Below are 20373 nucleotides of genomic sequence, written 5' to 3'. Positions count from 1 at the left end.
GGTTTCTGGGACTCACTTTCATGAACCACAGCTCAGACTGGGAGCTCATATGTTAGATTTTATATCCACGTGATGAATCATGAGCTATCAGGGCTCTGGTCTTAAGCACTGTCCCCCAGGTGGGCCTGAATACAGCAGCTCAGTTTTGGCGTTAACTAACAGGTTTTACCTGTGGATAAAGAACAAACAGGCATTTTATGGAGTTCAGATTAAAGTGCCTATGAGCAGCCAGCTGGATCCCAGCAGGGCTTATTAGGGTTTATTAACTTGGGTTAATTTACTATTTCTTTTTGAAAAAAACTAAAAAAACCCGTGCTTTTTAGCCATGAAAAAAAAAAAAAAAAAGCCAGAGCAGTACCTCTGCACACCGTTACCCACGCTTTCCCCACAGAGCCCCTCCTGCTCCAGCCACCCGCACTGGCCCCACACGCGGTCACCCCCTCCCGCGCCCGCCCCTCGCACCGGCCTCACTCATGCACCCTGCCCTAAGATGCCCCCCCCCCGCCACGGACCCCCACCCCCGCGGCGGAGGCCACCCCGGCCGTCCCTTCTCCTCTCCTCCCCGCCGCGGGGGTGGGCGCCGCGGGGCCGCGCCGAGCTTCCGCCCGGGGAGCGGGGCAGGGCGGAGACAGCGCCGGGGCAGGCGGCGCGGCTAAGATGGCGGCTCCCCTGGCTGGGCAGGCGGGGGCTGTGCTGCGGGACCTGGCCCTGAGATCCGCCCGCCGGCGGGGCAGCTTCCCGGTGAGTGAGCACGGCCCCGGCCGCCGCATCCCACCGGCCCTGCCCGTGGTCCAGGCGCCGAGGGAGGGCTGGCGGGCCGCGCACCTGGCGCTCCGGGGAGCCTCTCCTCAGGAGCCGCCCTGCTCCCCGTCCCTCAGTCGCCGCTTTCCACCCCCCGGAGCCGCCGTTCCCCCGCGGCCAGCGGGGCCTCCCCCCTGTGCGGGCCCGTTGCTCGCAGCTGGAGGGAGACCTTTGGCTTTCCGCCTTGGCGGAGCTCGGGCTGCTGCTCCGGTTTTGTCGCCCGGAGGATGCGTTAAGCCCCACTCCGGGCTCAGCGGTGGAGATAAACCGCCCCGGCGGCCTCGCTCGATCGTGCCCGGCGCTTCGCGGGGTCGGGGCAAAGGTCGGGAAGCGGCCGGGTCAGGGCTGAATCGGCCCGAGCGTGGCCCGAAGAGCCAGCTCTGCAGGCCTCCCTGCCCCTAAAACGGGAAGTACTTCCAATTATTTCAGTAGCAGAAATAGGTGACACTGTGCACGAAGTCGTATCATTTATTTAAACACGTTTCAGGTGGCAGCATCGGGTTGGTTTGGGCTTTGTGCTGGTGGCTAAAGGTCCGGCTGGAGGGAGGACGCCCAGTTGTGCTCACCTGGAAAGACCGGTCATAGCTCTGACTTCCCGGTGGTCTTGGATCCCAGAAGTGTGATGGGAACGAGTAAATGGGCCTCCTTGAAGGGCTGGCGCTCAGGAGCTCTCCTGAGGTGTAGCGGGAGTTCTTTACTCACCCCAACAGCAGACATGCTAAGGTAAAATGAGATATGAACATTTTAGACAGCTCTGGTGCCTTTGGCAACCAGCCTCTTTATTTTGTCTTTTTATCAGATCAGCAGCTGCATGGGAATCTACTTTGGTCCACGCTTCCGAGCATAAGTATTTTCCCAGAAGCAAAAGCCTCCGGAGCGAACAAAGTGTGTTTCTGGCCGGTTGTGCTCCGCAGGTGCCACTCCTGGGGGGGTGCTGGTGGCTGCCGGTGTACGGCTGCGTGGGATGGCTGTCGGATAAAGCCTGTGGTGGTGGTGCTGAACGTTACTTGCGTTGTGCATCTACTTTTGTGTGGTTTACCTTTTAACCTGAAAGAAGTTAGCTAGCTTGGTTTTAAATCTGAAATCTTTTGTGCCCAACTTTCCTTTTTTAATGGTGGGTATAGTATTTGGCAATTCGGTGCAATTGGTTAATCAGTTTAGTGTGTGTCCATTTCATATATACATATATATATACACACAGAGAGGGAGAGAGTGTATATGTGTTCGTATGTATACATACACATAAATGTGTATATACATATGTTTATCTGTATACATAAATATTGAAATCTATTTGTGTTGAGCAATCCTGTCAGTCCCAACAGTGTTACATGGTTGAAGATGCGTTCCTGGCATCATGACTTGTGTGATCTGATCCTATAATAAGGAACTCAGAGGTAACCTCCCCGTTTTTGTGTGTGTCCCTACTGTTCTTGGAGGGCTGTTACAGAGGGTTTTTGTAAGGCTTGAGTACAGAGCAATGTCTGGACAGAGTCATCTCAGAGTGAAGTGTAGAAGGTGCTTTGGTTGAGTTTGGTTTCAAGCCCTGTCTTTATCTGGCGCTGCAGTGGGGATTTGAGGTGCGGGTGGAAATCAGGAGTTCATGCTCTATTCTGTCATCTCTCAAAGTGTGGAGTGAGCCTGTAAGTTTCCTCACTGACGTCACTGGACAGCTCAGATTCTCAAGAGTATTGTTGGCATGTTAATGTGGCCAACTTTAAAAAAAAAAAATTATCTTTTTTGTGTATTACTTGTGAAATAGAGATATTAAACTTGTATTATAAATCAAATTTTATTATTCTCTTTCTGAACTCTTGACAGATACTAAGAGCATCTCACAAGTTCTGTGCTTTCCAAGTAGACTATTTTCAAGAATCACATCAGTACTGTATAGCAACAAATCAAGTTCTTAATTTCAAAGTAAAACGCTTTCCTGTAGAAAGGTCTTCATTTTTGCAGTGTTACATTACAGAATTTCCATCTAAATAATCTGATCTTTCACTGTCTCAGACTTTAAACTACAAATAAATTCATCAGCCAGAGTCTTCATTTCTGTGCTAAAAAGTAGGATAAAGTATCTGAGAGTAAGAGTTTTTCTCATTTGTATCATTCACTACTTAGCTCTGACCAGGAGTTACACTGTTACTTTTATTTGTTTATGTACCATAAACCAGCAAAACCTGCCCTCTTCTCAAAGCCTGTCACATTGTTCTTTTCAGATACAGGTCTTCCCTATGTTAAGGACATAATCAAGACCTATCAGTCTCAAACTTTGTTGTTTTGGTAACCCTGTGTGAGTAGATACTTGGTGAGATTTAAGATCTTTCCTCATAACCTTCATGACTTACTACTGGAGTGGTGTTTGTGCGCTTTGTATGTGTTGCAAAATTTCTTATTATTTCAAAACCGTTGTTCATGGCTGTGTTGAAACAAGCTTTTTGAGGAGTTTGGCTGTATACTGTCGTAATCTACACACAAACATTTTTCTGTGTAACTTCATTTTGGGGGTGGAATAAATGGTACTTGATCCTATCACATGAAAATATTTTATTGTCCTTCTGCTTTCCCTTTGGCTCTTTACCTTTTTATAACTGTTAGACATTTTTTACTCTTTTTACTTTTTATATTCTTGATAGATTCGGTTCTTTGTGCTTTTGGAGTTTAAATCTGACCAAGTGTTTCAAGAAGATAAAAGATAGATTTCAGTTGTCTGCAGTGCATGTGGACAAGCATATTTAGACCTGCTCTTACTGGAGCAATATTTGTAAAGAGCTGTGACAAACGCTCCAGGGACCACTCTGCAGCAGAATTCAATCTTGTTGGCTAGCAACAAATAGGCTCCATTGAAGGCTGTTTATTTGAATGGGAGTTGGATTGGGCCCTTTGGGAGAATGCTGTGTTTTCAAAATAGCTTCAGATGCAGTGGATTTCAGCGATGAATATAAATGAGGAACAATTAAATCAGAATCATAAAAAAAAATATGCTTAAGGTAACTCTCCAGTTTTCTAATACAGTGAGCAGATTGGCTGGTGCATTATGCAACCCTATTCTAGCCTTCAAAATGGTCCTCAGTCCTGCTCAGTCCTGCCGTAACATTTCCAAATTTCATGCATGTTGAAAATATTGAAAAAAAGGGAGATGGGGAAGATGGAATTAAACAATATTCCTGTTATAAAGTCTGCTGAATGCTATGTATGTTTAAAATGGGGAACTGTACAAGGTTGCTCACTGCAGATGCCTTCAATTCCTAGACTTGAATTACCTATAAAGCCTCGTTAATGCTGAACAGAGAAAGTTCTGTCTTTGTTAAGAAGCTATCAGCTGTGAGTTTAATGATCTTCCATGCAACAGAAAACATTACTGAAAATAACTTTAAATTCATGACTTCAGAAGCTATTTCAATGCCAAATTCTTACTTTTTTCTTAGCTTTATGTTAAGTTCTTAAAAGTTTCTTGAAGGTTCGGACTGTTTCCCTATTTGGCTTTTCCTGGTTGACAGTTCTGCTATAATTTTTAAGGTTTTATATTTAGAGGCAGGAAATACATGAGCCTACAGACTTTCACAAACAGTTTTTTCTATAGGTACTTAAACCAAATGACTGGAAAGCCCTCTTCAAACTAGACAAAACTGAAATGCCAAAGTGGAGCAGATGTTTGGCCCACTCCTCCCTGGCAGTTCCATTAAGCACATGGTTATCGAATCCTTTTTTGAGAAGAAAGAAGGAAATGAAAACATAAATATAACCTTAGACTGTGATTTTTTTATTTTTTTTTTTTTTTAAATTATTTTTTCAGTTAGTTTTATACTGGTGGAACTCCTGCCTTGGGAGCAATCTGGCTCTGGCACAGATATTCACAGCTTTGTCTTGAAGTAGAAAAGGTGCACTTCGCTGCATTTATTTACCTTTCTTTGTACCTCATGTAAGTATAATCAGGGGATAGGGCTAATTAGGCAAGAAGAGACAGCCTTCATGAATATGACATTAAGTTGAGATTAGCTGGGACACCTGCTGTCTTAAACCTGGCTGTGGATAAGTAAAGCCTTCCTCCTGGCCCTCAATCTGAACTCCCAACCAGTTTACCAAAAGAGACTTCTTACCTTGCTTGGGTATATTTAGGATTCATTAAAGTTTTTGCTGTAAAAACAAGTGTTTTTTCATTGATCTGCCTCCTGAGGCACTAGATAAAGTGTCGATAGACAAACTCTGTGTTTTCTTTACAGATATCTGAGTGATTGTTTCCTTCTGTTTTTCTCTGGAATATTGTCAGTGCATGTGGCATTTTTTAATTTTTTTTTTTTTTAGAAACTTCCATTTGGTCTTTCTGGCTAATGATGGCCAACAAGGATGCTATGAGGCATGTGTGAAGAGACTGAGATTCTTTTGGGAATACTGAAAAGTGAGATGAGGGTTAGAAACACCTGAGGTTTGGTTGTTTCTCAGAAGTAGATAATTTCTCAACTATATTTTCCACTTTCTTGTTTAGAAGGTTCATTTTCAGCAAAAATTGGAAATGTATTCATTTAGTGCTTAGAGCTATGATTCTCCCACTCTCTGTTTTGGAGACTCACACGTACAGTTCCAGGATGGCTTAACCCGAGTGTTGTATTTTTTTTGTTGCTGTTGACCACATCTGTAGCAAGTAGTTCAGCTCATTATTGCCTTGGCCAGTCCAATCTTTCTGTGCATGTTTGAGACTATAATCTGCAGCTTTGAGCATATACCCTAAGGATTTTCTCCAGAAAATTTCCTTTAATACTCACTGCTGAGAAAGCCAATTTCTAGACATCTGTGAATCAGTTAGCTGTATACTCATCTCTTCCCCACTCCATAGCATTTTAATAAAACACTGCACATAGAAATCATGTTATCTGTGCAACTGATTATGATGATAACTTTGGAACTGGTAATTAAACATTGATCCATAATTAATAGCTGCCTATTGATCTTATTTTAACTAGATAACACAGCAGGAGTAGGCATGAAACTAGGAGAAGTTAAGATTCACTATTATGAAAAATTCCTTAATAGTGGAGGTATGCTGTGCTGTTGAATAGATGCTGTTGAAGTCTCTGTTGCATGAATATTACTGAAAACGGATTCTAAGCTGTGAACTGAAGCCTTCATTTAATATGGTAATGGAAATAAGAAAATAAGAACTCAAAATTTTTTTTTTTTGTGGTAGGTTTTTTTTGTTTGTGACGTTATGCTGATGGTGATGTTCTTGTAGCATTAGTGGCTAAATGTTGGCTGTGAAGGCATTGAAAAATAGCAAGTGTTTACACTTATTTGTTGGAACACTTTTTTAAATCTTGAGTTAAAATTTTATGCTGATAGCACAAAACATATTCAGTAAATAAAAGTTCTTGAGTTTCATTTTCTTGTTTGTTTGTTTAAAAGGTGCTGGTTTGTTGAGCAGATTTACCCATGAGCTTTGTTCTTCCTGGTCTCTTTCTGCTTGCTCATAGGTTTCCTAAACTACAAGACTGTATCCCAAAATTGAATTTCATTTTGTTTTATTTCTGTGATGATCTGATAGTGTATAAGCTTAGAATCCAAAATCATAAAGCTCTAGGCACTATCCCCATTGGGCATGAATGTGGGTTGGGCTATTACACTCAAGGACTGTTTAATTTAAGAAAAGCACTTTTTAAATATTTTGTGAGCGATACATTATTATTCATTTGGATTTATTTACCTTGCATATTGGTAGTGCTTGGTGACAGATCAATTTCAGTCCACCCTGTTTGTCTTTAATTTGTGCAGTAGTGCTTTATTGATTGGCCCTAGAGAGCAAAGTAGTTTAAATTGGTCTCTATCATTTGTATCTTTGTATAATTAATGATTTGGATTTTAGTTTTCTGCTTTTCATAATAAAAAGGTATAGATCTGTGTTGTTTACAAATGAAGGACCAAAGGTTACGGATAAGTCCTTATCAGCTAAATTAGTTTGTTCAAGAGGCATTATAAATGTTGCAACTTTGCAGTGTGCTTTCCACATTTTTAAAGAAGTGATTTTTTACACAGTGCCCAGGCATTTTAAGTTAATAAATTTGGCAGTTTGTCTAAAGTAAGGTGGAGCAGGCAAAATACTGACCTTCAGGATTCAGTGGGCAGTAATTCAGTTTGGAACAATAGTGTTATTTTATTCTTTTTTCAAGGATTAAACTGTAAGTGGAAGAGCTTTATTTGTCTGAAAATGGGTAGATACTTTGAGAGCATCAGTAGCAGCAACTTTAAACACCCATTTGTACACTGTGTTTGGAATACTTCTGGAGGAATAAGCAAGCTCATGGGAACAATAACTGGGAAAGATGAAAAATGGCAAGGAGTACAGGAGTAGATAGACCCTGAGGAATGTAAGCAATGAGCAATAGTCTCAATTTGTGTCAGGAGGAGAGAGAATCACTCCTACTGTGTTACTTTACCTTTGGTGTCTAACTCTTGTCCACTTAAATTCTTTGTGCGATGCAAAAGTTTTGTAGGAATTGTCAGGAATGGACAATTAAGGGAGATTTTTGATCATGTTTGGTAGGTTTGTCTGCTTGTCCAAGACTTTTGACTAAAAAATATGAAGCTGCAAATTAACAACCAGACACAGATTACTAGTGGAACACTTCATCACTCTTTTGAGATCTTCCTCTGAGGGATCCATGGACAAAAGAACAGTTTAATTTGACATCTGCTAATTTAGTGGCAGCCAAGAAAACAGTTACTGCCTTGTGCAAAAAAAAGTTACTCATACACAAGACCGGTATAAAAATGTCAGGGAAATTCCAGTTATGAGAAAAGTTGTATGTCCAAATTATAGATAACAGTGACAGGTATAGGAAAAATATATAAATATTTATGATAATTATAGATGAAAGGGCTATTAAAAACAACCAAATATTTTTTTATTGTCAACATATTACTTGCTTAAGGTCTGAAGATGGCATGAGAAATTTATTTTCCCTTAAATTTTCTAACTTCTTCAACTCTGCCACCGCAAACACATTGGAAACAGTGAATCTATTTAATTGAATTCTTTCATGCAGAGTTTCAGTCTGGGTTTGTTTTTCAGTTAAATCACAGAATGGTTTGGGTTGGATTTATGAAAGGGAGATGCTTGGACAGCCTGATAGCTTTCTCTGGTGAGATGACTGGCTTTGTAGCTGAAGGAAGAGCAATGGATGTTGTTTGTGTTGGTGGATACTGCATGGGCTGTAATAAGCACTAGGAATGAGGCTGTGAATATTTCCAGTTCCCTTAACCAGTGAAGTAGTGACATCCTTTGGGCATGGAAGTTCTGTGCCATAACATTAAACTCCTTTTCCTTCCCCTCCCTCCATATAGTTAGGCCATATGTTTTAAGAAGTTTATCAGTGCCATTCAGAACTATGCATACTCTGGGGTTTTTTTTAAGGCTATATTTAATTTATTTCTGATCTATGTTATGATTATTATACATTTGGGTTTTAGGTGCTGCATATGGTTTTTTATATGAGGCATCAACCACAGGTAGAAAAACACTGGTGCATAACCTGTCTATTTGGGACTTCTTCCATGTCTTCTCAGTTACTTCCCTGTGTAATGGAGACGTTATTTTGGTCAGTCCATTTCCAGAATCTTGTAACTGCCTGAAAGTCTAGCCAAGGTGACAAAAACATGGCAGAGGTGTCAGTCTGTCAGATGGGCAAGTGAGGAGTTTTGAGTTCTCTGCGGTCTTGCAACCTGTAACAGATTATGGATTGTAACATCTGGTCATTTTTCAGTATTTCCTTCCACTGGTGCAGAGATGTCTCATCCCACACCACGCTGGTAGCATCTGTTAAGAGTGAAATAAAATGAGATTTTATAATTAAAAAGCAAAGTGTGTGTTTAAGTCCCTGACCTCAGTATAATACATCTTATTCCCTTGAAGATCTAGTAACAGAGATATTCAGAAAAACCACCCGTCATAGCCAGTTGTCTAGGATATTTTTTTAGACCATTCCTATAGCAGTGGGAGATTTGAGGTGGAGATGGGATGTCTCGCTTGGTGCTTGTCACAGAGGAGCCCAGGGCCGGGAGGAGCACTTGGGAGTTTCTGACTCTGCAGAGCTGTCACTTCCCACCTCACGCGGGAGGTGGGCTTGGGGGGTTTCTGGCTGGTGACAGGTTTTGGATTTCTGCCAGCGGCTGAAGGCTTTGTTCATTACTTTGTTCTCTCTTATGAGCAGCCATTTTGGGTTGGCATTGGCTTAGCTGGTGACCTCTGCCACATTGTGCCTGATTAATGTTATCAACTGGCAAGTAGGCAGTGTTTTTAAAGAGCTACTTGACGAACATGTTTCTGATGAAGAATTGCTCTCCCCTACTCCCTTTGCTGGCTGATTAGCTTTTACTCTACACCCAGCTTCCACGTGTCTGCAAGCCTCAGTCATTCCAAATGGCCAAGCACAGGTGATGAACCCGCCTGCATTTCCAGGAAGCAAGAAATCAGAGATTGCTTTCTTTTAGAGATGACTTGAAATAGACTTTTTGCCTGGAATGTTTGATCAGTGGTGGTAGAAATGTAGAAATCCACTTGAAGGTCATTTGATGATGAAGAGATGCTGCTGCTCGTAGTGTCCTAGGCCTGCTTTGAGATTTGAGAATGGCAGCAGGGTGAATTTCCAGGGTAAATAATAGAGAAGTATTAATAAATAAATGATCTGCAAAGCAAGAAAAAATATTTACAACATTTGGTTTCCTATTAAAGGCATACTTTCATCAATTATTCTGTGGCAGTTTCTGGTTCCTCCCCAACTCTGCCCAAGCAGCCGGAAGGCTGTCTTTCTCTTGTATGTTTGTTCCTTTGAGTTTGCTTCACGTTGCTCTAGGTCTAATTAAAAACAAGATTTACTAACAGTAAAAGTGTGAAGCATTCCGATTTAAACAAAAATTGTGTACCAGTCATTTTTTTTTTGCGCTTCCAGGATAGAAACTCTTACAGTCTATTCTGCACTAGTTTGGTAAACCAGCTATGACTTAGGCGTGCAGTAGAACTGTTTCTGTTGATATTTTTCTATATTTCTTTATTCTACTGCTGTGGGTATTTGCATCTTTATTGCTTGGGAGTGCTATGCTGCTTACTGCTCAAAGTTGTAATCTTCTGTGATGACACAATTAGGTAGCATGGAAATTATGATTTGACTCCAAGTATTAAAGAACTGGAACAACAAACTGTGATTATGTTTCATATTTGCTTCTTTCTGATGAGAAATAGGGCTCAAACTGTCTAAATTGGCATTTTATTGGTGTTTTTCTGAATATATCAGTGACTCCTAACACTTGAAAAAGTATTCTTCCAAGGTATGGTAGGTATGAAACGCTTCTTTGATAGGTATGATTACTTGAAACAGGAGTTCAGAAACATTTCTGATCAACCCATTGACCGTGCTTTGAATTTCCTAACAGCTCAGGACGATTAATTAGGATGAAGTGGACAAAAAATTGATAGTGGGGATATGCTGAAAAGCCTACTCTTTATATCTCATGGTTGGTGGTAAAATAGTTTTAGAATTAGTTTTTCCTGGTTATATTTAATATTTAAAGCATTTCTTCATAGTTGCATAAAAGTGTAATTTTAATCTTGTAAAAAATTAGGAAGTTAAACACTTCATAAGATGAGAACAAAATATTAAACTTTCCCTCAAGATATTTAAAATAAAAGAATATTTCTGGTTTATGTGGAGAAGATAGCTCATTTCACTTTTAGAATATGTGGTGCATATCACCAACAATCTTTCATTTGCAAAGTCAGGGAATGTATTACGGTATTTTCTGCATTATGACTGATTATGGCTAATTATGCACTTGTGTATGGTAGTGAGTTTATTTTCATCAGATACTTCAAAGCCCTTACTTTTTAGGTCAGGAAACTATGCTTTTCCTAAAGCTTTGAAGTTTTAAATAAGCAAAATGAACATAATTTGACTAAAATTAATTACTAATGCAAAGCAGAGCTACTGATGGCTAGCACATGACAAAAGCAGAAATTAATCTGTGAATTCATATTCTTGTTTCCTTTACCCAAGAAAAAGCTCTGAAAATTGATTCCAGAAGTATAAAGCTTCTGTAGACACCCTTGCTTCTTGGGCACATGTGGATGTACAATAAGTATTTTTAGTACTGTTTTATTCTGCTGAAGTTTGATTAAAGAATGCAAGAAAAAAATGTTTTTTAAATGTTTTCTGAAGTAAGTGGGGAGAGCATTGTTTGCCCCTTTGAGTGGACTAGCAGCTTTGTGTTTGGGCAGGCTGCTTTGTTTTCTTGACATCCTGTTTGTTATGTGACCTTAGGCACGTTGTTCAAACCAGAAACATTTCCCATAACCTCATAGAATAAGGAGCCTGCCATGTTTCGGCTGGGTTTTCAGAAGTTGTTAATGATTCACTGCTCAGGTGAACGTGAGTGGGATTGGAGTGTACTCAGCTCTGCTCTGTCAGCCTTTAAATGCTAAGCAGAATCCTTCAGAGAAATTCTCAGTGTCAAAAGTGTGCTGTCACTTAATTTGCAGCAATTTCTATTTTGGTGTTTGCATGTAAATAGAGGCCTCAATACTCCCCTGGGTAGAGGGCAGGATGCAGGTTGTCAGGGATTTGGCTGTGTCCTCCTTAATTTGGAGGTCAATCTGTAGCAGCCTGACTGAAACAACTGCTGAACAATAGCCTGGCAAGGTATGAGAAATGGAGTAGTGAGGTCAGGCCCTTACAGTTCAAGAGGACGTTCTTTCCACCGTCTCCCCTTTTACTTTTGAGGACTGCAGTCCTCACAAAACCATATCCGCAGACACCCAGAAAGATCATTCAGGTGGTAGCTGCTAGGATCTGCCTTGTGATGCATGAGGATGTGGGCTCAGATTCTGGTTTTCTGAGATAAGGAGAATAAGGATGACAGAAGGAGCTCAGGTCTGACCCTGTGCATGTTCCTGGTGGTTTACAATGGAGCTTAGTGGGTAGGAGAGTGTATTTACAGAATAGCTGTCAAAATCCCTGTGTGTAAGCAAGCTGTAAATAAGTCTATAAAGTATAATCATTACTGGAGACTTTAAATCTGCAATGAGTGAAGGACTTGCTTCAAGTTCATTCTTGTCTCTGCTTCCTTGCATGGGAAGTAAACAGAAGGATAAATCAGAAAGCTGAGTTTATAAATGTGATTTAAAGGCACATTGGAACAGAATTGTGTAGTTTCGGGTTTTTTTCTTTTCTTGAGCTAATGACCCAAATGAGTTCTGCAGTGTAGAAACATCACACCATGCTGCATCATTTCCAGGGGAGTGCAGAGGTTAAGCTTAGGATCAATCAGTTTGCAATCAGACTGATTACAAAAGGACAAGGAGGAGTACAAGATAAAATCAAAAGAACAGAGTAAGACGGAAAGGCATAGAGAGAGAGATGTTTGAGAACCCTTGAAGTAAGGGTTTCTTGCAGTAGACAGCTAGCAGGAACATTCAGAACTGTTAAGGGAGGCATTACAGTTTTGTTAAAATAGCAGTTCAGGATTTTCAGCCCCACTTCCACCCTGAGTACACTTACTAAGAGACTGGCGAAGCTTAAATAATCCTTACCGGTTTATCTGCAACACTGTGAAATATTCAAGACATAACAGAGATGCTTCTAAAACTTTGTGTTTTTCATGTGCATATCACTATGGCTTAGGTAAAAAGGAAAGGTTCCTGAATAGATACTGTTCTGTTTTTTTAATCCAATCTATATGGCTTTGTAAATCTAAGTTCCAGAATTGTGAATAATATGTGAATGAGTTTGGTGCTGTCTTCTGGAGTCCTCTTCTGGTTTTGTGGCATATGTTAAAGCACTGCAAAATATAGTGTTTCATGTTGGAGCCGCTGTGGAAAGGTTTAGAAGGTGGGTGTTAATGAAAGAGATAAATAAAGAAAAGAAAGCCTTGACAGCATCCAGCCACTTCAGAACTGATGGACGCACTCCTGACGTTCCTCTTTCCCAGCCAAGGGATTCCACCATTGAGAGAGGAAAGAAAATGCTGAATCAAAAATAGAGGGATGTTGAAGTATCATTATGTGTTTCCAAACAGAATATTGATTAATATGTCATTACAGTTAAATATATTTTTTAGTGGCAGGGAATGTTCGTTTAGAGGTGGAAGAGGTAAATCTTCATGAATCTTTTACATATTTATTCATGAATTAATTTTGTGGTAGTGGGTAGTGAATGAAATGTTCAGACCCCCCAGTCATGATGGCATTTGAGTTTTAATCTTAAAAAGCTCGAATAGAGCCACATATTTTTAGATTCAATTGCCTTGCAAAGTTGAGAGTTCAACTAGTGAACAAGTTTTGGGAAGGTTCACCCACTTCAGTGAGGAAATTGGGGGAGTTTGATTCCTGACTTTACTTTGGGGTCAAATCCAGTAGGCTTATTTCTTTAGTTAAATCATTCACTCTCTTGGGTTAATTTTAACATTCAGGGTACACTGTTCAGGTTGAGGCTGAAACTGTTCTTTTTCTAATGGTTTCTGCAGGATCTTGCTACTTTGAACTGTCCTGTATTACACATAAATGTCAGATCTTCTTACTCTGACTAAAAGTGCACCCTGCTGCAGTCTCTTGTGTCTGACTTTGTATTATCTCCTTAAAAAGCAGAAGCATGGCTTATATGGCCATGTAGAGAGTATTTTATAGGTGTTTATTTGATATCAATTGCTATTCATTTCTACAATATTATTGAAATAAAACTCCTTTGGCAAGACCTGAAATTTGAAGGAGAAAGTAATATTGTTTCTCATTTAAATTGTGTATGAATAAATGATTACAAATTGACAGATATTGCTTGTAGTGATTCCTTTCTTGAGTGAAAAACCAATTTCTATTTCCTCCTTAATTTAGGAACTTAAAATTCATAAGAGATAAAAAGAGAAACTAGATGCAGCCCCAACACAAGCAAAGAGAAATTACAAGTTGAAAGTTTAATAGCTGCTTTTGTTTTCAGGGCCACATTGCACTGCACTAAATCTGCACATGGACAATCTTTTACTACTCTATTCCTGTAGACAGCTTAGAATTTATTAGTAACAACAACAAGGTACAGTAGGTGGTTGTGTGGAAAATGCAAGGTACCAGGTTCTTCACTGTCCCTAATCAGAGTCCTTCAACCTCTGCCCTGGTGAGCTCAGCAGAGCTGGTGTATCATCTCAGTTTCTCAAACAGACTCTACCTGTTAGAGCAGACGTGTGTTAACACATGTCCAGTCCAGCATGTGCCTCTGCAAGGGTTTATGAAGCGCTGACACTTGTATGCCAGATGGGCACATTCTCCCACCTCTGTTCAGAGGGTCACAATCCCTGGGTGTAAGTTCCCGTGCACGTAAATGTGCCGTTTTCTGCTGCAGCAGTAGGTTTTTAGGTCTGTACACTTCTGCAAACCTGTTCCTCTCTCAGAGAGCTCATCCTGAGGATTCACTCACTACCTGGCTTTTGTTATTCCTTTAAATAGTGACAATATGTTCTGGTTTCATTTGTTTTGAAACAATTCAGGCATACTTTTTATAATGCCGTATGGAACCCATCAATACTGCCTGTATATCTGTATAATAAGAGTTCAGTAAATTAGCATAATCATTAAACAAACAAATTCTCATTTTGTTAGTAATTGGTGACTGCCTGTTTCTCAATAGACATGCGATGTCAACTGGCATTTATTAGTTGTATGCTTTATTGTCTACAGGTAGGTAATCTGCAGTTTATATCCTTGCCTTATTACGCTGCATTAGAATAATCACTGCAGCCTGGTGATGGAAGAAAACTAGTTTCTCTTAACTAAAAAGGTTGAGATGACTAAATATATCTTCTTCAGCTTTTCAGTTAAAATAGGTTCCTTTTCTAAACTGTTACTGGTTCAAGAAAGCTCTTCTCTTTATTTCTTTGATGTTTGATTTCTTCATGTTCCCTGCTGTGATGCACTGTGATTCCTGCCTTCCTATCTCCGTTTGCAGTGGCTCCTAGAAAAAGAACTTTGCAACATGACAAGAGAAAATGGCTTTTCCTTGAACTACGTGAAAGTCTTCAGGGGAAGATTTAACTAAGTGTTTGTTTTGATTGCATGAACTAGAATTAAAATGGTGACGCAAACACCTAATATAGTAATAAAAATAATAATTTGATTGTTTTAAACTGTAGACTTCTGAACTATAGCTCTTCTGGAGTGTTACTGTTCTCTCCAATGAATTGCAGTGAATTTGAGTAGTTGCTCCAGAAGGCAATGTGCAGCTGAGTCCTTAGTATGTAGCTTCATCTTGTCTTCCCCAGGCTTGGTTTGCCAGCAGTGATGCAGTCAAGTCTCTGCTGCCCCGGGGTGAGGGCAGGCTGTTGTCAGAAGGGGTGGTCCTGCCCTCACCACTGCCTTGCTGCTGTGTCTCTTGCGCTGGCGCTCCTCTTCACCTGGTTGGGTCCCCGAGTTAAGTGGGCAGCAAAAGAAGCTTTCTGCTGGGTTAGCTCCACTTGGGAGGGCGTAGGAGCGAGCAGCCATGGTGGCAGGTTACCCCTGCGTCATCTGAGCAGAAATAGGAAACTGCAGCCCTGTAGTAATGACTTCTGCCAGTACCTTGGCTTCTTGGTTTCAAGTAATACGGAGCACTTGGCTGTTAGAGGAGCCACAGAGGTGCCTGAAGGTACGTCAGCAATATATGGGAGAGTGGCAGTGAAGTCTGAACTGGTGTCAGCTTTGGTTGAGAGGCTGCATAAGACAGACAGGTGTAACACAACACTAGTTTTCCTGGATTGCAGAGGCACATGGGGAGCAATCGGTTGATTGCTCCAGTGTGCTGCTGTTTAAATGTCACCAAACTGCCTATGGATTGAGCTGATACACTTCTCCTTCAGTCTAAGCATGACTTAAGGGTGGATTAGTGTTTTCAGAGACTACAGAATGCTCAGTTTTGAATAAGCTCATTTGGGAAATTGAAAAACAATATTAAGGCAATGCCGGGCAAAGATTTTTCAAATTAGGATTTATCTTTGGGCTTTGCTATCAAGATTTGCTTGCTCCACACGATGGCTAGATTTTCAGTAATGTGGACTTCTGAGCAGTAATGATTGTCTGTTTCACTCTTTTGAAGTTTTTGAAGTTTTCATTCTTTCCAAGCTCCTGGCCATCCTCTCAACTGTTTGTCTGAGTCTAATTTCTGTAAACAATTTAACAGTAGGAATCCCAATAATAACATTATTATTATTATTATGATTTTGTGTGCTCCTTTTATAACCAAGCCACCAATTTTTCACTGTTTTTTTGCACATATGAAGAGAATTATTTAGTTATTTAACATAGACATATTGTTTCAAAGTGTTGTATAGCCATTAGGAATGGTAATAATTATTCACCAGAACAGGATGTCTAGCTTTAGTAAACAACAATGTAGTGGTATATTTCATGGTTTTTTGGTGGTGGTTTTTTTTTTTTTTGTTGCTGTTGTTTGAAGCTGAGAGTTATGTAAACTTTAACAATTGCAGTGACAGATCTCACTCATTCTGAAAAGTGTGTTTACAGTTCAGTAGTATAAAATGGTAAATTGCCCCTACAGTTTATTGATCAAAATGTCATAGCCTTTAAAGAACTGGGAAGTATGGTAATTTTTTTTTTCTCTGAAACATACAGCATTTTACTGCTCAATATATTTCGTGTAGTGTATTTTAAGTAATAAATTTGGAACTAAAAGGCCTATAACTGTTAACTAGAGTTTGTGTGTTACCTTTGTTTTAATTCAGTTAAAATGAACTCCCATTTGTAGGAATAAATAATGGAATTTAACTCTTAAAAGGTCTTCAGCTGTACCTGAGGAAGATTTTAAAATCAAAATCTGATGTTTGAGGTTAAGATTGCTTGCCGTGTTTTGATACAAACTATAAGAAATAAGCAATTCCTAACTGTGGTGGACAGAAGTATGGAAACTCTGTTTTTGTCAGGAAAATATTCAAGATTTGTTCCTAAATTAGCCCACAGTGTCAGTTTTATCCTTTATAAATATATCACAGAAGTCTAAATTGATAATTTGATCAAAACGTTCAGTGTTAGATGAAGCTGATGAGTGAAGGGACCTCACTGGCCTATTGTATCCAATCTGAAGTGAGCAGTTTGGGATGTTGGTGGAAGATGGTTTCTTCTGTGGCTTTTAAATGGGATGGTCTGGATGCTAACTTCTGCTTTGGGAGATTAAAATTATTGATTTGTGGTAGCCAACAGGACATTACTTGGGAAGGACATTTGCTGTCCTGTTTTTCATAATATACCCATAGGTGTGTGGCATTAATCATCTTTGGAGAGAAGGGGATGTGTGGTTTGACTTAACGTGGCAGGCCTTATAGCTGATCGGTCTTACAATGAGTCTTTCCATTTTCTTTTGTGCTTGAAATACTTGCTTTTGTACAGAACAAAGTGTAGTAATCTCTGTATGTTTGCTTTTTATGACTTGCGTTTATGATAAACTTTTTCTATTTAGTGTAGTGCCTTTTTTCTAAGTTTTTGTTTCTTGTCAGACTAACTCTGTGGATACTTATTCTTTACGTCAGCACTGCCAGCAAACTGAAATAAGTGTTTTAGTTTATTTTCAGTGGCTTATGTGGTATATTTCAAGTATATGACCTAATAAAATGTACCTGTACCCACAGTGGTTTATATGAAGGTAGGCCATTTAGTTGTATATCTGATGGTTCCTTTTTGATAGGAATTTCTCCTACAACTTTGTCAGTTACAGTAGCTATATGTCAATAACTACAATAAAAGTTTATTTCCTATATTGATGAATGGTATGCTGTTTCATTACTGTCATCTTTGTGTATCTGTTTTCTTTCATATGCACTTGGAATTGTATTACAGGTCAGAGTGCACAAATTGAATAAACTGGAATGCTGTAGAATATGTTGGATAAGCAAATAGAATTTTTTTTTTTTTTTTTGGTTAGATGCTTTTGTTTTAGATAAGATATGCTAAACACACTTCCTTTTTATTTCAGATACAGAATCCATCTAAAAGACCTCCCCATAGACACCACAGTTTTTCTCAGGAAATGACTTATTTCCAGTACAACCATTACAATGTAGCCCATATTTATAAAACTTGATACTATATATATTTGACATATAATTTGTATTCATGCAGAGATAATTTGAATTGGTAGAGCTGTTTTATACTGGCACAGGATCTATTAGCATAGTTACAGCTGCATTACTTCACTGGAACAGCAGAGTGGGAAGAAAGTAGTATGCATTTATTTGACCAGCTTTACTGTCAGGTGCTTTTAAGAGATCCATCTTTGTTTCACAATGTTAATACTGGCTTCCATTCACACTATGAATGAAGAGGGAATGTTGGATGTCACTAAAGTGTGTCTTCCTTTTAACAGTCATGCAATAAAATGCATTAAGCTAGGTTAATGTAAACAGTAGAGCTGCTCAAATTATATAGCTGTGTCAAGGGATGTTCAATTATCCCAGAAATTTGCTTAGTAGTGGTTTTGTTGTTGTTGGTTTTGTTTTCTTTAAAAGTGCTGATTATCACTGGATTCTCTTCCTCTAGCTAGAATTATTTGGCATTTTCCAAAAGTACAGATTTGACCTGAAGAGACTTTCTAAGAGAAAATAAGTATTCAAGGTTAGGGAATTTTTTAGTGAAATTGTCTAAACATGATCACTGAACTCAATGTGGTGAAATACTTAGTTGTGGATGTTTAGCGAAGGTAGTTCCGTGTTGAATTAGGCATGAAATGGCACAAAATTTTCTTGAAATTAATTTTCTTAAGACCAAAAGGTCTCGGTTGTAATAGAGTTTATAATTTAAATCTTCAGTTGTTTGTCAGGCTTGACCTTTCAGTTCTTCTTTTCAACAGTTTCTTCATACACTTGTCACAGAAGAGAGTTAAGAGCTTCATTCACGTTTAAAAAAAATACGTGGTGCTTTAGAGTTAGAATTCTACAGCTAGGTAGTGGGGTCTGCTGCTCTCCAGCGCTTGTTGCTATTTTAAAAAACGATTTTACTTTTAGTTTGCTTTTCGGAAGAATGCTATCTTGTAGTAGTAACTTACTGAGTTGAAGGGTACGTGCAAAGTTATAGCAGTTGGTAATATTGCAGGCTAAAAATGTTACTGTCGTAAGCTTCAGTTCTACTGATGCAGCTACTGGTAAGTCTCTGCTAGGAGCTGATTCGGCTTCAAAAAGCCACTGTTTTTTTACATGTGTGCATGTCATCATGGTGTTTTCTGCTTGTTTGTTTATTAACATTTTTCTGCTTATCTTGTCTGCTTATCTTACCTGCTCCAGTGTGACACTATTTACTACATTCTGCATACATGCTATAGAGCAGTATTTATGGGAATTCATTAGTCTTGGAGTCAACCTTAGAGGTTTTACCAGGGAGGCCAAAGAGTGAAAAAAATGTTATACTGAGCATATAGGTTCAGATAAGAAATAATCAGTAGTCTAGTTTGATGAAGCTTGCATTTACTGATGCTGCTTTTGTTTTGTGGTTATGTGGAACATTTATTTCTGAGCAGAGTTTTGCCGAGGTAGTTAACATGCAATTTGCAAACTTCTTGGTGAATACCTTAAGAGAGTTTATCCTGTTTTTATGTGTGTGTGTTTTCTTTTTTCAAAAGCAAGCACTCGAAAGATACCTCCTGGGTCATCAGAAAGACGTTGCACATCAGAATAGTTAATGCTGCATATATATAAGAGGACAAAGAAGTTGCAATGTCTTCTAAATCTTTTTTTATGTACATTGAAGTTGATTCCTGCTATAAAATGTACTTCTGGTTCTACTCCTGTTAAACTATATTGTTATTATTTAGCCCATGTTATTCAAATAATGCAAATTATTTTTTGTTGCCATGGGACAGTTCAAGAACTGGCAAACCGAGCAGTGGAAGAATCTAATGCAGCTACTCTCCAAATACATTATGCGTTCAGAGCTATTAGTATTTTATATAAAAACAAAGGAATGAAAAAGGTGGGAAATAAGAGATAACGCAGGTTATGTGAACAATCAATTTTCTTCTCTAGCAGTAGTCAATAAACCACTGATACAGTTATGCAACACCTGGCCTTGTTAAGATGATCAAGAGGAGATGTTTGATTTCTTGATGTGTATGCCACTCATTTTAATGATACTGTACAAATGTAATTGGACCAAACATGGTACCTAGGTATATAAAGAAGTAACTTTGAACATAAGTCTTGTTGAGAGTAACATATGCAATTACTAGTAACAGTACTTTTCTGAAATCCTTGCCTCTCTATAGACCTTTGGTCCATATTAGTGTGATTCTGGCTGGTAACGAAATGCTTAGGGGGTGGAGAGGGGAAGGAAGATTAGAGGTAAACCCCAACCATATTAATTTTTTGTGTTTTTGGAATATACCAAATAATTCTAGCCAGCAGGAGAGAATCCAGTACGAAACTTGTACTTAATTAGATAATTCTGCCTTCATCTCACTTCATGTTACTGTTCAGTTGAGGCCTTTTGCTCCACTTACTTGAGTTTGGGGATTTTTGATGCTGTTGTAAGGCTCTAAGGAAACATAATCAGTTGTAATAGAGTCCTATTCA

At 39.3% G+C, this 20373-nt stretch overlaps 1 protein-coding gene across 1 annotated transcript in view; it reads left to right on the top strand.

Annotated features, from left to right (window-relative positions):
* Positions 1 to 630: 630 nt before the first annotated feature.
* SUCLG2 (succinate-CoA ligase GDP-forming subunit beta) overlaps positions 631 to 20373 on the top strand; it is a 138390-nt gene continuing 118647 nt past the window's right edge. Inside the window, exon 1 of the mRNA XM_074879096.1 lies at positions 631 to 741. Coding sequence (XP_074735197.1) covers positions 658 to 741 — 84 coding nt within the window. The 5' untranslated portion in view covers positions 631 to 657. The remainder of the gene's footprint in view (positions 742 to 20373) is intronic.

This window comes from Strix uralensis, chromosome 10 (assembly GCF_047716275.1).
Source record: "Strix uralensis isolate ZFMK-TIS-50842 chromosome 10, bStrUra1, whole genome shotgun sequence".
NCBI lineage: Eukaryota > Metazoa > Chordata > Aves > Strigiformes > Strigidae > Strix > Strix uralensis.
Note: the sequence above shows the minus strand (reverse complement) of the source record. Positions and strands in the feature narration are given on the sequence as shown.